The sequence below is a fragment of the Acipenser ruthenus genome, chromosome 3 (genome assembly GCF_902713425.1).
Source record: "Acipenser ruthenus chromosome 3, fAciRut3.2 maternal haplotype, whole genome shotgun sequence".
Lineage (NCBI taxonomy): Eukaryota > Metazoa > Chordata > Actinopteri > Acipenseriformes > Acipenseridae > Acipenser > Acipenser ruthenus.
This window is the reverse complement of record NC_081191.1, coordinates 34,416,274-34,431,038: the sequence shown is the minus strand read 5'-3', so window position 1 is coordinate 34,431,038 and position 14,765 is coordinate 34,416,274. Positions and strand designations below refer to the sequence as shown.

Here is a 14,765-nt window from a genome sequence, read left to right as displayed (position 1 = left end):
CCTAGTTCAATGTCAGTGAAGCCATATAAACCTTTTCGCTAGAATCCTCCTAATGCAGTTGTATAACATAAGTTACAGGATACTTGTGACTTCACATTACATTTGCTTTGGGCAACAATCAGTCTTGTTCCTTGGCTGAAAAAGGCTCTTAACTGGTATGAAACAGGGCTGATGAGTGGACAGAAGGACACCAGCAACAGCAAGATAATACCTGGCTTCATACTATTTTTTTTTAACCAACTATACAAAGAACACTCAATCATCAGAACTACAAACAAATAACTATGTCATAACGTACAATATTTTTTGAATTAAAAATAACCTGGGAGCTTTAAATATCAAACAAAGTTGTAACCTCCTGTTAGCTCATGGGGAACTAATAGCAACAAGATTTTTTTGTTATGATAGCTAAAAAATAACTGACATTCTGATGACAGACTCCAAAAGATGACCAAAATAACTTCTATCGTGTCCAGCGATACCAGCACATTTTAGCATTACAAAATCCAACCACGTCAAGATCAGAAAAACAGGAACTTGTTTATAATCATAGCCATGTTGTTATATAGCAATAGCAATATTGTTATCCGTCCACATTTATTATATTTGTCAATGTCAGAAATCAAGGGCCATTTGAGAAGATCACTAACACTGCTGCCATGGAAACCACTATGGAAATAATCACAACAATAAGGTATATTAGCCTTTACAAGATGAGGCTCCCTTATTTGCTTATGGAATTTCTTTGCCTTTACAGTACTATAACGTTACGTAAAATTAGCAAATAGCTCATTTGGCACTGTCTGTCAAAGGTCTATTCAAATATCCAACTACAGTATAAAATAATAACAGCATATACCTAGCTGTGCAGTCCACTACCTAATAAACCATAATGAGACACAAGTACATCTTGTGACCTGGAGTTCAAGAAAACAATTCATTTTTGTTATTTGTTTTTCATTAATCGTCTACATTCGATGCAGCCAGACTGGCAGCCCACAATGAAGGCCTTTGACATCTATTCAACTGTTTAGAGTTTTGATAGTTTCACAAAGAGGAGAACAAGGCAGATTTGAGGTCTCTTTACTGTAAACGGCTGTCATTACTATGCAGTAGTAGGGAAGGGGTGGTTTGTTTGTTAGAGCAGGTTCTAATGGGGAAACGGTTAAAGTGGTTAGCATGGAAGTATGAAATGTTTCCACATAAGAAACGTAACCTTTTCCGTTTTTCACATATGATGAACGTCATTTGTTAAACAAAGATATAATGTATGTTTAAACAACCTGTGCCAGACAGAGACCACATATGAGCAGACAGTTTTGCTTCTATATCAATTGTGGGACAGACAGTAAGTCGTGGAGATAAGCTAGTCCCCCCTGTTAAGTTTTGCTTATAACAGGTGATAACAAGGCATTACTCTGTATATCAAGGCAATCCAAAGAGCACTGACACGCAGCACCTATAAAGTCCTATACTGCATGCAACCAGAGGGGTGTACTTTACTGTATGATAATAAAAACAGTCTGAGTTAGCTTTAAAGTCGTTAATCTCCCGTCATGGTACCTATAGAGCACAACAGAAAATCGAGACAGCATGTCGGATTCAAGACAGAAAAGATTTTGTTTAGCCACCCGACCGAAACAAGCTCCAGATTCCCCTGGACAGATTTAGGCGTCACATCACACACACGCAAAAAAAAAAAGTTAAAAACAGAACCGAGATTGTAATGCCAAAAGCTTACACTTGCTTTGTTGGCCTTCATACACGTATACTGTACTTTTTGTTTTCCAAACTCTAAACAAGGGGTTGGCAATCTAATGCTCTCTTGGCATCATTTAGGACCCCCACAGTTGTGGGTGGTCTCCAATTGTTTTCTGAAGAGGTTGGCAACTTTTAAACACCAAGAGCCTTTAGGCCACATCCAGCTGGGGTCTTCACCCCTTACTTTGAAATAATTATGATATACTCTTTCAATAGCTATTTGCAGTCCGAGTTGGAACTGTTTTTTTTTTTAATATTAATCAAACACAAGCTACCCTGTGGTTCAGCTCGTTTTAGAATTGAGTCCTAAATTATCAACTGTTTGCAGCTTCTTGGATACTTCTGTAAATAGAGCCAGCACTCATTGGTTTGAGTTTTCATACTAAAGTAGTAATTTCAGTTTAGACTTGTTAAGGGTAATGTTTTACCACACAATTAAATGACTCTCCTGTTGTCATGAAGTTAGTTCCAACAGTGGCCCGTGATACTGATGTCAGTTCTAAAATTAAACCTATTAGATATGTGTCAAGCATCCTTATCTTGGATGTGTACTGTACAGCAAGGGAGTTGTGCAGTATCCTTTTTATTTTTTTGCCAAGATTTTCAAAGATGAAGGGTTCTCAAAAATGATGTTATGCAACTTAAACACCTGGGCACAACTTCAAAAGAATATCCGATAAATGTGCTAAATGTAAATGTAAATTATGGATTACTCACAATACAATGTGCTCACCACTTTCATATGGGGCTACACTGAATTCTGCCTAATGTAGCTAGCTACTTGTCCAAGCTTTGCAGTTAATACACTGTTTGGCTTACCTTTTGTAGTTACATTATCTATAGTTGATACCCTTAACACCAAAAGATAAATACATGAGTAGTTGGACAAAGATTCTTACAAACATCTTCTTTATCATGCCGATTGGGTGCGGGGCCCCCATTGGAAGGCTCAATTCGAAGAAGAAAGAAGTTAAATTATTCTGAAGGGGTATACAACCACTCCTCAATGCTATGTTGCAGTGTATGTATTGATGTATTAAAATGTTTTATTATATAAACCACAGCAGGGTCCATAAATAAACCGTTTTAATGTTAGACAAACATCTAAAACACAACTTCATCAAATGCAACCAATCATCCAGTGCTAACAATGCAGACAGAAACTGCATTGTTTACGCAAAACTTTTAAAATGTTTCACAATGAGCATCTGTCAGTGTCATCCTGTCATACATCAAACACTTAATTAAGAGGGAAAAAATTGTAAAGCTGTACACTACGTCAAACATTCCCCAATTAAACCTTCAGGCATTCTCTGACTGTCCTTCACTCTGCTGGATGCCACGGAAACCCAGGAGGAACTTCAAGAACATGTTTAAATGTACTAAATATTTGTTTGTTGTAGCATCTCTAGGCTACACTATGTAAGATGGAATACCCAGCCCATATGAATATTGAAGTGTATATGTTCATTCTTAAAAAGATAAAGTTTTACTATAAAAAAAATACAAAACTCATTACAAAATGACAGACCCTATAAATATGTAACCTTAACGAGTCTGTTGTCAGCACATTGACGGATGTTGTCTAAAATGCCTAAGAGCTATTATAATCATACAATTCGCAGATTTAAGGCATGAAATAATGAAACTGCTGTGTATAGAAACTGCAAAAATACTTCAAATACAAGATTTTAGTGGTAACATGCTGGATTATTTCACTCACGTACTGTTAAGGGTGCTAGTTTGACAATTTTCTATGCTGTGTGATGATTCTAGCCCTAGAGGCCAGCTTAAGTAATGTTAAGTGTCTGTTTGTGAGTCTAAAAACTATTTTGCCAGTGCTGTGGCTCACTGTCCTACGTTATATCACATTGTTACATTAGTGCTGTGAGTGAGTGTGATGGCCTGGAGTAGATCAGTGTAACTGAATCTGCTGGCCAATGTCTGAAAGTTCTGCTTGACTGTTTCAACACAGGTGAATTAGGTAGCACAGGTACTCGATGTACAACACTAAATCAGGAAAAGCTGCTGATATTAGGTTGAGGTTTGAGATATCATATGTGGTAGAAAACCAGTTTGATTATATCTAATCTGTCTCCCTTTATGTACCTCATATTAAAAACCTACCTCATCATTTTCTGTGATACAGAACAATAATAATTCATCAGTTAAGAGAAAAACAAGCTAATTAGGCTCAACTAGAATCAGTATCACTGTTTGCAGTGTCAGGTTTCCTCAGAAATATGTCAGAGGCTTTTGCTTCAGCTGGAGAATGTGTACAATGGATCCAAAAATATAAGTGGTGATGAACATGTAGACAGAGGTATTTGATTTTTTCTTTCAAATTACAATGGGAACCAGATGGCTGCTGATTAATGGCATATGGGTTACAACAGGCCTGTGCTGGTACTGCACGAGAGGTGCTGTTGGTGTTAATATTCAGTTCGAGCTACAGGCCACAGCCGCTGTCACAGAGCACCTGAGCTGAGCTCAGTTCTTTCAAGGAACACTGGGGGAGTAATTAACTCTTTGCAGCCATACTCATGCTAAGTCTACAGTTTGGTCCTCAGCTAGGTTATAATGTCCTGCCCTACTCCTTTAATCCTTAAAAAAGTATTTTATTTTATATTTTCTGTAATATAAATACAGGGTAATGTTCTCAAATGGTACTAGTAATAAAATACAAAATTAGGTCCACTAATGTTCAGAATAGTTTATCTACCCTTAAAACATTTCTGTGATGTCACTTTGATCTTTCGATTGATTAATTCTATGACTCTTCTAACTAAAAGTGGTTGCGTGACTTTGAAGAGAAGGACAGTGCGGGGCAGATATATCGAAACCATAGTTAGTGTTACGAATCCAAAGTGTTATGGAACCACAGTGAGTCAGAACAATTCAACATATTATGCAACAATCATTTCAACAATTAGTTCATTAGTGTTACACATTTCAAATGTAACACTTCAAAAAAGGTTTGAGATTTCAGTTTAGCTTTTCATATTATTACAGGGCAGCAGTGTGGAGTAGTGGTTAGGGCTCTGGACTCTTGACCGGAGGGTTGTGGGTTCAATCCCCAGTGGGGGGCACTGCTGTTGTACCCTTGAGCAAGGTACTTTACCTAGATTGCTCCAGTAAAAACCCAACTGTATAAATGGGTAATTGTATGTAAAATAATGTGATATCTGTATAATGTGAAAATAATATATAATGTGATATCTTGTAACAATTGTAAGTCGCCCTGGATAAGGGCGTCTGCTAAGAAATAAATAAATAATAATAATAATAATAATAAACAACTAAAGTGTTGAATCGGTAGGACAGATAATCCAGAGTTTCTTGTGCCTAACAGCACTCGAAACGATTCATTATTTTTAGCGAATCAACACTTATCGTTGTTTATCCCTTACTTACAAAAGTTTACCATATTAAAAGTATAGCAAAGTGTAATAAAGCCCAAGAAACCACGGTACACTACGTAACTTGAAAAAGAGATCACTTTTTTTTTCTTTTTCTCACATTTTGAACTAAGAGTCTCTGATTAGTGGTGCGTCAGTAGATATTCAGCAGAGAAGAACCCCCAGCACTGCAGTACTGTATTTGTTATTTCACCCACTTCACAATTCTTCAGCTTTGTAAAATCAATACTATACCCCGGCACCACATCACAGGAATAACTGATAGCCTTCCTAAGGAGAATGCCTTGTTGAAACTCACGGTAGGTTTTTTTCAGGTATTAGGTTCACACATTTTTTCCTCTTCAGTAAGAAAGCCTTGCTGGTGTGAACTCTGAATTCCCCTTTTATGGCCTGCCAAACATGTCAACCCGCATTTGGTTTTGGTACCCTTCAATAGGTTTTGATCTCTTGTTATGATGTAAGGAAAAAAATAATGTATTCACTTTGTTCTTCTGGTCTTGGAAATACTATAAATTCCTGGTGGATGAATGTATCATTCTAGGCCCAGACAGGATCTTAAACAGTTCGCAGTCACAAGTACAAATAAATACATAATAATACCATATGGCAGATGCATGTGTTTTATTGTATTTTTTAACCTAGATATCTATAAATATAAACCAATGCTATGGATCAGCCAAAGATATAAAAAATACTTATGGTATCCCATCATGCAAGATGGCTGTTCCCTGATTCTTAACAGTGCCATTAAACATTGGTGGCTCATTGGTTCACCTCCTGTTGCCTTTTATGAAAAGAATACTAGTGTTCTATTTTAGCTGATCTGTAACACAAATTCTCAGTATACAATAATAGACCTTTATGCTGGAAAGACACTCGATATAATATGGAAACCTGCAAAATTACAGTGCAAATTTACCATGGTAAATGGTAGTTTGTAACTTGGAAATGAGATGGACAGCTGTCCTTCTGTCTTGTGCAAAAACACCCAGTCTTCCAGTAAGACATTTGAAAAGATTAGGTTTTCAATTCAACAACAATTTGGAGGTAATAAATTGTAGTATAATTCACAACTACTGTGTGTTTGTTTATGTTTAGGGTAACAGTTTGTAGGCTATGTACAAAGGTAACAGAGCAGTTTATTAAAGCCACAGGTCTGATATATAAGGTTGCAAATATTGTTTACAGCATTTCACTTTTCATTTATCATCTTCTGAAGATGTTTGTCTTTTTCTGATGTCTCCCTCCCTCATTATGTTATGAGAGCTACATCCAGGTGGTCTGGGGACCAAAATACATTAAAAACCATCTGATTTATGGCAATTTACCTTGATTTGAAAATATACAGTGTGTGATAAAAACCCATATGCAGCTTAATGAGTGAGTGCAAAAGGACATTCAGGGAATTAAATGATACCATAAAACACTTACGGCAGAAAGCACATCAGCGTTAAACTTTCAAAGAACATTCATGAACACTGGTCAGTGCAAGGGCTCTTTTAAATATCAAACTCCACACAGGCTTATTTACTTTTCAGATCTGCTCAGGCCACACTGTTACCGGCTCCTTGCTTACCGTAGAAAGACGCAGTATTATATTATAATAATAAAGTTGCCACATACAGTATATCAGATTTAGTATCCCTAATTTCATCAGTGCAGCAATACAAAATACTTCAGTGTTATGCGTAACATCTGATCTATTCCATCTAATGTATTTGGAGGTATTGCAGTGAATAACATTTTCCCAGACCTTTAGTGACTAAGAATCTAGTGGCAAATCCCAGTCTTCTATTATTGGTTTACCACTCTGGCAATGAAAAAACCTTTCCACCCCCCCACCCCCCCCAACCCAACCCAACACCCACCCCATTGTGACAAAACAAAACTCAGTGTACAAAAGTCAGTGTACTTTATATATTTCCAGTATACCTACAGAGATCAGTTTCAGGACTCTTGGCAAAGCAGGCAATGCTTCTGAAAGTTCTGACTCTATAATTGAAATCTGCAGGTGTTTTTTTTCCCTCTTTTTTGTGTGCATCTGCTTTTCCATATGTGTATGACGTAAGTACATATAGTATGCACATGCCTTCATTTAAAGTATGTGTTAATAATTTCTAAAGCATTAGAGAAGAGGTGTCCAAAGAATTTCCACAGAAAGCTGCTCTTACTGAGTTTGTAGCCCACAAAGGGACAGAACTGAACTGTTACCTTTTCTAACTGGACCAATCAAGCAGATAATTTGTAAATAAAATGCTGAAGCATGTAGGACAGTCCAATAATCCTGTGAATTATGCACATTACTTTTAAGAATAAGTCTAAGTTTACCAAATGTGAATATTCTCATCATGTTGGTGGTTCTCCTGTGTTACAGCATACAGCATATCATTTAGATCAGTACAATACTGGGGTTCTGCTTGCCCTCAGTTTAGACACCAGGAAGCTGTTGTCAGTATTATTATTATAGAATTCTAATTGACTATTTTATTTCTAGCCAAGTTTAGATTCCCCTGCACTTCAAGGTAGCCAGTTGTTGTTTACTGCCACTTGAACTAGGTAAGTGCCGGGGTGTTCCTTATCTCTAGATGGATCTCAAGGTATTAATTAATGGCAAATAACTTCTTATTTTTCAATTGTTTTGTGCATTGCTTGGGAATGTTTAGAACGAAAGGTGAAATATGAATGTGTGCTGTCTTGATACTTGTAGGAAAGCAACAGGCTATATGTTGTATTGTATTATAAATGTATTATAAATGTCTGACCACAAAACCTTTTTCCACATGTCTGCAGTATCATCTACATGCTTTTTTCACAAACTCCATCTTTTAAGATGAGGCTTTTTGAGTAATGGCTTCTGCTTCTTTCTTGCCACCCGTCCATACAGGCCAGCTTTGTGTAGGGACCGGCTTATTGTTGATGTGTGAACACTGACTCCCATCTCAGACACAGAACTTTGCAGATCTCTCAAGGTCATTGTTGGCTTCAGAGTGACATCCCAAACCAGTTTCCTGCTTGCCCGGCTGCTCTGTTTGTGAAGGCTACCTGATCTGGGTAGTGTCTGGGTGGTATGATGCATCTTCCACTTCTTAATAATCAGCGCCTTTGAAATTTTCTTGTACCCTTCTCCTGCTCTGTGCCTCTCTACCACTTTATCCCTGACTTGTTTCAAAAGCTCTTTGGTCTTCATGGTTGCTTTGTTGGATCACTATGTGAGTTGCAGCTTGAAAGTCTTTATATACCTGAGGGAAATTATCTACCATAATTTCCCTCAGGGAAAGTACACACTTTGAGTACACACAGGCTGAAATCATTTCATTAATTTTGTGACCTTTCAAACAAATCATTTGCACCTGAGCTGATGTAGGGCTGCAGTAGCAAAGGGGTTGAATACTTATGCAACTGAGATGAATCTGTTTTTCTCTGTAAATCTTACTAATTTATATTCTATATGCATTTTTTAACTTGATCAATGTGGAGTAGTTTGTGTAGATTCTACATATAAAGTCTAATTAGAAAGCGTCGTGGAGTATGCTCAGGTGCCAACAAAATGTGAAAACTTTGCAGGGGGGTGAAATATATAATACAGTTAGTTGATTATAGTTTTACTAGTGTAGGGGTGGCTATTGAGCTCCAGTGGGCAAGGCCATGGGTCAAATTCAAACAATGAATCATTTACGGGCATGTTTATCTGTCAATTCAATAAATCATTCATTTCATTCCATTGGTGGGTGTCTCCTTTCTGAATGTGGATATACTCTAGCAAACACTGAAAACAAATTCAACCAGCCGCTATACTGCTGTTACTAAAATGCAGCCACTCCTAATATCACGCATGTGTATGATCATTTCTATAGTAAGGCAAAAGTCAAGCTGTAATCTTTGAGCTGCTAAACAAAAATGAAATATTTATGCATAGTTGTTTAGAGATAATATATAATGCAGTTAAAACAACATTTCAAGATCATTATTTTATTTCACTGCATACTCCCTATGACCCTTATAAGTACCCCCAGGGGTACATGTACCCATGGTTGAAAACCCTTGTACTATAGTAAGAAGTAAGTTTCAGTCTTCAAAGTACTTTCACTATTTCAATGAGCTTGCAGGTGGCCATCTAGTCTGATTACTTGTGGTTACTGTTCTTAATTGGGCTTCTAAATCCTATAAATAGTTGAATAACAACCATTCAACTCACTGTACTTTATAGCTTATACAGCTTTTGTATCCAGGTCTTGCTATTCCCCATACAGTTCTTATGAACAGCAGCCCATTAGCCTACAAATTAGTCTAGCGGCTTTGCCATAGACCGCATGCTTCACTGTAGTTGATAAGGGAAATCTGAAATGAGGGATTTAAGTCTCTAGGTCAATTCTTTATCAGGTATTAACTGATCAAAGCCTTGCCAGAACACCTGTCCCTCGTTCTCTGCAGGTACTGTATATTTACAGTGTTACAGCTTTGGGCACTGACAGACTTGTATATTGCAATGAGCTGAGATGGAACCATGAGAATCCAAGCGAACAAAATACTTTGATATTTGTTTTCTCTATGTTTATTTTAACCATGCTGGAAGTGTGCAGAAACATCCTTAAAAGAGGTCACATGTGAAATGAGTCTGGTGGACTAAACTGACAACTGACTGTCCACACTTGCAGAGTTACAGTGATGCCTACTGAAGTCAGTGCTATCTCCGTTCAAGATTACTAAAAGAGAACCCTCCATACTGTTTTTGTTCCTCCATGCTCCTGCCATTTGGCCTTTTAATGTTTTTTGTTAGTAGGTCTGCATTGTATTTGTATTTGACAACTGAAAGCAGGCAGTGTAACCTATAGCAATCTGTTTTACCAATGCCAATTGAAAGGATAAGGCAGAGGGGATTAAACTATTGCACACCTGCATGAAGGAGTGGAAAACATTTTTATGTTTTTTGGCTGGTAGCAGAAACAGGAATATGGGCTAACTAATATGGCTAGCTATATTACAGTACACATGGCCAATTCTATTTTAGTGCAAGCAGCGTCAACAATCTGACACTGAATGAAGCTCTACCAAAGGGAGGTAAGTGTAACTCAAATCCCCTAGCAGACAGTTATTGAAGAGCAGCGACAGCTGGCTGCCATCTTACAGAGATCGTCATCATCCACTTAGAGCAGCTCATCTGTCCCTACAAATTAAGCCAGCTGCCTGTCACACAGGGATTGAGGGTAGAATGGGAATGCTCTGCGTGGCCTCCATGCACCAACTCTGGGCAGGTCCTTGAGATCTCCTTGTCAGAGAGCCAATCAGACAACTTACACACTACAAACACAGTCCCAGAAATAGCTGTCCACTTTAGAGAATGCTGACAGTGCACTGCAGGAGAAAAAGTGACCTGCTCTGGGGCAAAAGAAAGAACGAAAGAAAGAAAGGAATGCTGACAATAAAAAATACTGATTTCTGAAGCATACCATCAAGTTCATTTTAGAGGCAATTTTTTAGCACTATAATACTGTATGTTATAGATCTGTAAAACATAATTACAATGTGTGCCGTCTCATCCAATGTGTTGGCTTGAGAAATGGAAAGGAATGGAGGAAGTGATCCAAAACAAAAGAGAAGCAAAGTCATGAACTCGGTAACCCAAAACTCCAAAAGTTCAACCTCTAAGTTAAATAAATACACACACTTTACCCTCATTAAAAGGTTCTTTTTTTAAACAGTTATCATACTTTGGCTCCTGACTATATTAATATCTTACTTCAAAAAACCTGAGCCTATATTTTCTCTAGATGACCACCTGATAGACACAATAAATTCCTGATTTCACAAGAATAAAGGGTTAGCTAGAAAAGTACAGTTTTACAGAAATGTGCATATTTTTAGCCAACATTTAAAATGAACAGTCACAAACCACAATGACATTAAACAGGTCAGGTCTGCTCTCTAGCATGTAAAGGTATACAAGATTCACTCCGAACTGTGGTAGAACTGCCACTACCTTAAAAACAGGTAGTCTTTTGGGCCAGTTTGCCACTGATTCTTCCAATGGCTTTGCTTCTGACAACTAACAATATATCAGTGACAGAAAGAAAAAAAAACCTTGCTTAACAAGCAACATAAAGTAGTTCCATGATTATACTTAATGACACAGTTTTCTTTATTACCTGTCTGTAAACATTGCTTACCATCACAGGCCATTTAGAATCAATAAAGACCGAAAAAATATCATCATGACAAGCAGAATAAGAAAGAAGAAGAAGAAGAAGAAAAGACAGCTGACTAGTAGATTCTCTAAAACATAAGCTGAATGAAATTATCAATCAGTGATCAATGACAATCCACTGGCGAAACAACAAAATCCTCATGCGCAGTCCTTCAAGTGGACTACAGGATGTAAACGCAAGAAAATAAATGACACTGGACTTTGGAGAAATAAAAGACCTATTGCAAGCAGCTGGGATTTATTACAACAGCCATTAATCTCTTACACATAGGTCCAAAGCTAGCACCGGCTGTGGCGACTAAAACGTCTTGCCTCCTGAAAGCTTTGAAGTCTAGAACCACTGACATGAATACAGACTTCCTCAGAACCCCTCCGTCCCCCTCCGTCCCCCTCCGTCCCCCTCCGTCCCCCTCCGTCCCCCAGTTTCAAACTGATGTTGGTTGAAGGCTGAAGTAACAGAGGAGAATAGGGGCTATCATAGTATGCGTCTTACTTTATAAAAGGACTGATTCTTTTTCTTATTTTCCTTAACGTCTGAGAAAACACTTATTTTCAGGAGTGCTCCATTTCACTAGTAAACCCTCTGACAAGCATTGACAGTGATACAGTAGGTCCCGTACAACCCACAGTCTTTGTCAACAGATTCACTTTAGGTTTTCCAGCCTCCACAGAGCCTCTCCACGATAACGAGTTGTAGAATTATTATTATTATTATTATTATTACTTTTCTTAACGAATAAACCTCCTACCGTTTTGACACATCCAGCCGACACACCAGAGCTATTGTAAATAGATAAATCTTAAAGAGTAGTAAGGCTACAAGTTTTTCTTTTTTTCAATGGAACTAGTTTTCTATTAGTTTATAAAAGTTTTAAACATGAGTACAAACCTTGTTGGTCAACTGACTTAAGAGGAATGCTCTGGTGTGTATCATCTCCAGACTCCTGTCTGGTGACTTATGAGGAGATTATATGAAGTGTCAGGATCTCAATGGCCTGCTCGGAGAAAATCTTCGTGATTGATAATGAGGGGGATTGCTTTTGTGAGTAGGAGGACTAGGCCTTGACATATCTGGTTACACCAACGGATTGCACCATTGGACTGGTTACACCAAAAAACCTACTTAATCTGAACTGCAGAAGTCCTGCATAGTCATGGCACAGCTGTAGTCTCTTTCACATTTTCTCTCTCACACACTGTATGTATCACTGTTTTTGAGGACTGACAATCTGGTGTAATGATCGAACATGACAGAATACCTATTTTATTCCAAATAAACCAGATTCTGACCTGACCTTTATTTATTGACTTATTTTTAATTCCCTGTACCATTAAAGCAAAGATGTATGTATTTAGGTTGTTTTAGCTTTCTATAAATGTAACTAATGGCTATAGCAATGTAGAAGAGTTAACAAAAACAAAAACGTATTTTTTCTTATTCATGTCATACAGGAGCAGTATATAGACGTGAATAATAAAAGTGTTTACAGAAGGCATATGTGGTTAAAAAAATGAACCAATATTCTAGTGGGATCTGAACATGAATGCTGTAGCATAAGAAAGAAGATTCCACCTCCAAGTCCTCAAATTTCCAATAAGTTTTAGAAAGCCAGTTGAGCGCACACTGTTAATAGTGCTCTGAACAGGGAGACCGCTCTCTTTATTCTCTTCCTTTCAGTTATGTTGATGTCTAATGAACTGAAACCAACGTGTACTTATTCTGGTCCACTACAGTGTGCACATGAGTTTGAAAACCACAATGCTTCCTACAAATTCTCAAAGCATTCTTCAAATTAAATTCAGATTTGGTTGCATTTTGTGGAGCTGCTAACACTCTCCACGTGTGTCTTCTTTCAAGTGAAAATGTTTTCTATTTCAGGTTACTATTACCAAGCTGCAATCTGTAACATTCATTCAGTGAACCAAAGAAAAACCTTTCACTGAAACCATTTCAGGGTACATAAATTATATGTGCAAGCAACCTACAAACTAATTATGTGCATGAAAATGCACAACTCTGTGTGGAATGCAATTCTGTTCTTTGCACATCTCTAACCCAGCTTAAACAAATACAAAAGTTGCACTTCATATGAAGTGAATACTTGGAATCTAACAATACTAGTCATGATTAATTTGTTTCAGTCTGTGCTATAATGTTGTTTTCTAATGTAGCTCTATCAGAATCCCAGTTGCTTCCACCTAATACTTGAATGATAAATTCCTAAAAGACAGGTTTCTGTGGAGGTGCAATTGGCGAGACAGGATGACTACATTTTGGTGTTCTGTTCAGATATCATGAATTGACATCCCTCCCTGAACATCCTCAAAACTAAACCGCATTCACTAGCTACTGAAGACATGCTCATAAATCAACTAAAAATGATAAAAGTAAGAATTAACTCCAGTGAGTCATGTCCACAAATTAATAAAGGCTTAAGAAAATGCAGGTGGTGCTCTACACCCTATTTTTTTTTTTTTTTTTTAAAGGAATCAGCATCCTTTCCAGCTCTATTATCTCACACATATTGCAAGGTATTCTATGCATTCTGCTTTGGCTAACCAGGAGGTTAGGAAACAACTCACAACTTGTCTTTAGCTGCACAAGGAGGCGACTGTTCCAACCCAAATCCAGGGATGGATAAGAAATGCTAAAAAGATGTAAAATCAGAACAGAAAACAAAACTAGAGGTGAAACTAATCCAAACAGCCTATCACCAGATAGCCATCTGAAAACCGACAAGCTCACTTCAATACTGGCTCTGCCTGACTGGCTCATTTGCAGCACAAGCCATAAAACATTCCAAAATATCCCAGGTGGAACTCTCCCTAAGCATCTGACACAGTACTATTAGAAAACATTATCCTAACCTTCTGCCTTAAAGGTGAAAGTGAGATAAAAAAACAAAATTTAAAAACTTTTGACTCTCCTCATTTTAAATTGTCACTCAACAAAAGGTAAAAGTCATAATCATTTCTTTTAACTTACAGATGGGCTTACATTCATTTCTATTTTCTGTGCTGTAGGCCACGACAGTGCTGTCCAAGGTATCCAAATTCGTAGTAATTCTTACTAATTTTAATGATCTTTCCTGAACACTTTTAATAAAGTGTTTTAACTTACCGATGCAGGCATGGACCCTTACAGAGAGCTGAGTCCTCAGGACCATACTGTGTTTCTTGCCCCTCCTGGTTGAGAAAAACAAAATTAAACAAATCACTTCATCAGATTTATGTCAGCCCACTGCTTGTTGCAGATGCTTTTTGTCCATCATTTTAAAGACACACTTGTTCACTGTTTTAGATTTTGCAAGTTACTTCAATTATAGTGATATTTTATGTAATGTAAAAATAAACTTAAAAAATATAGCGGTACACGTCCCCAT

General features: G+C 37.4%; 1 protein-coding gene across 10 annotated transcripts in view; it reads right to left on the bottom strand.

Annotated features, from left to right (window-relative positions):
- Positions 1-14,765, bottom strand: part of LOC117394649 (FH1/FH2 domain-containing protein 3-like) — a 262,112-nt gene that overhangs the window by 208,523 nt on the left and 38,824 nt on the right. For all 10 annotated transcript variants that reach the window (XM_059012819.1, XM_059012820.1, XM_059012823.1 and 7 more), the window contains exon 3: positions 14,504-14,568. In XM_059012819.1, coding sequence (XP_058868802.1) covers positions 14,504-14,568 — 65 coding nt within the window. The remainder of the gene's footprint in view (positions 1-14,503; positions 14,569-14,765) is intronic.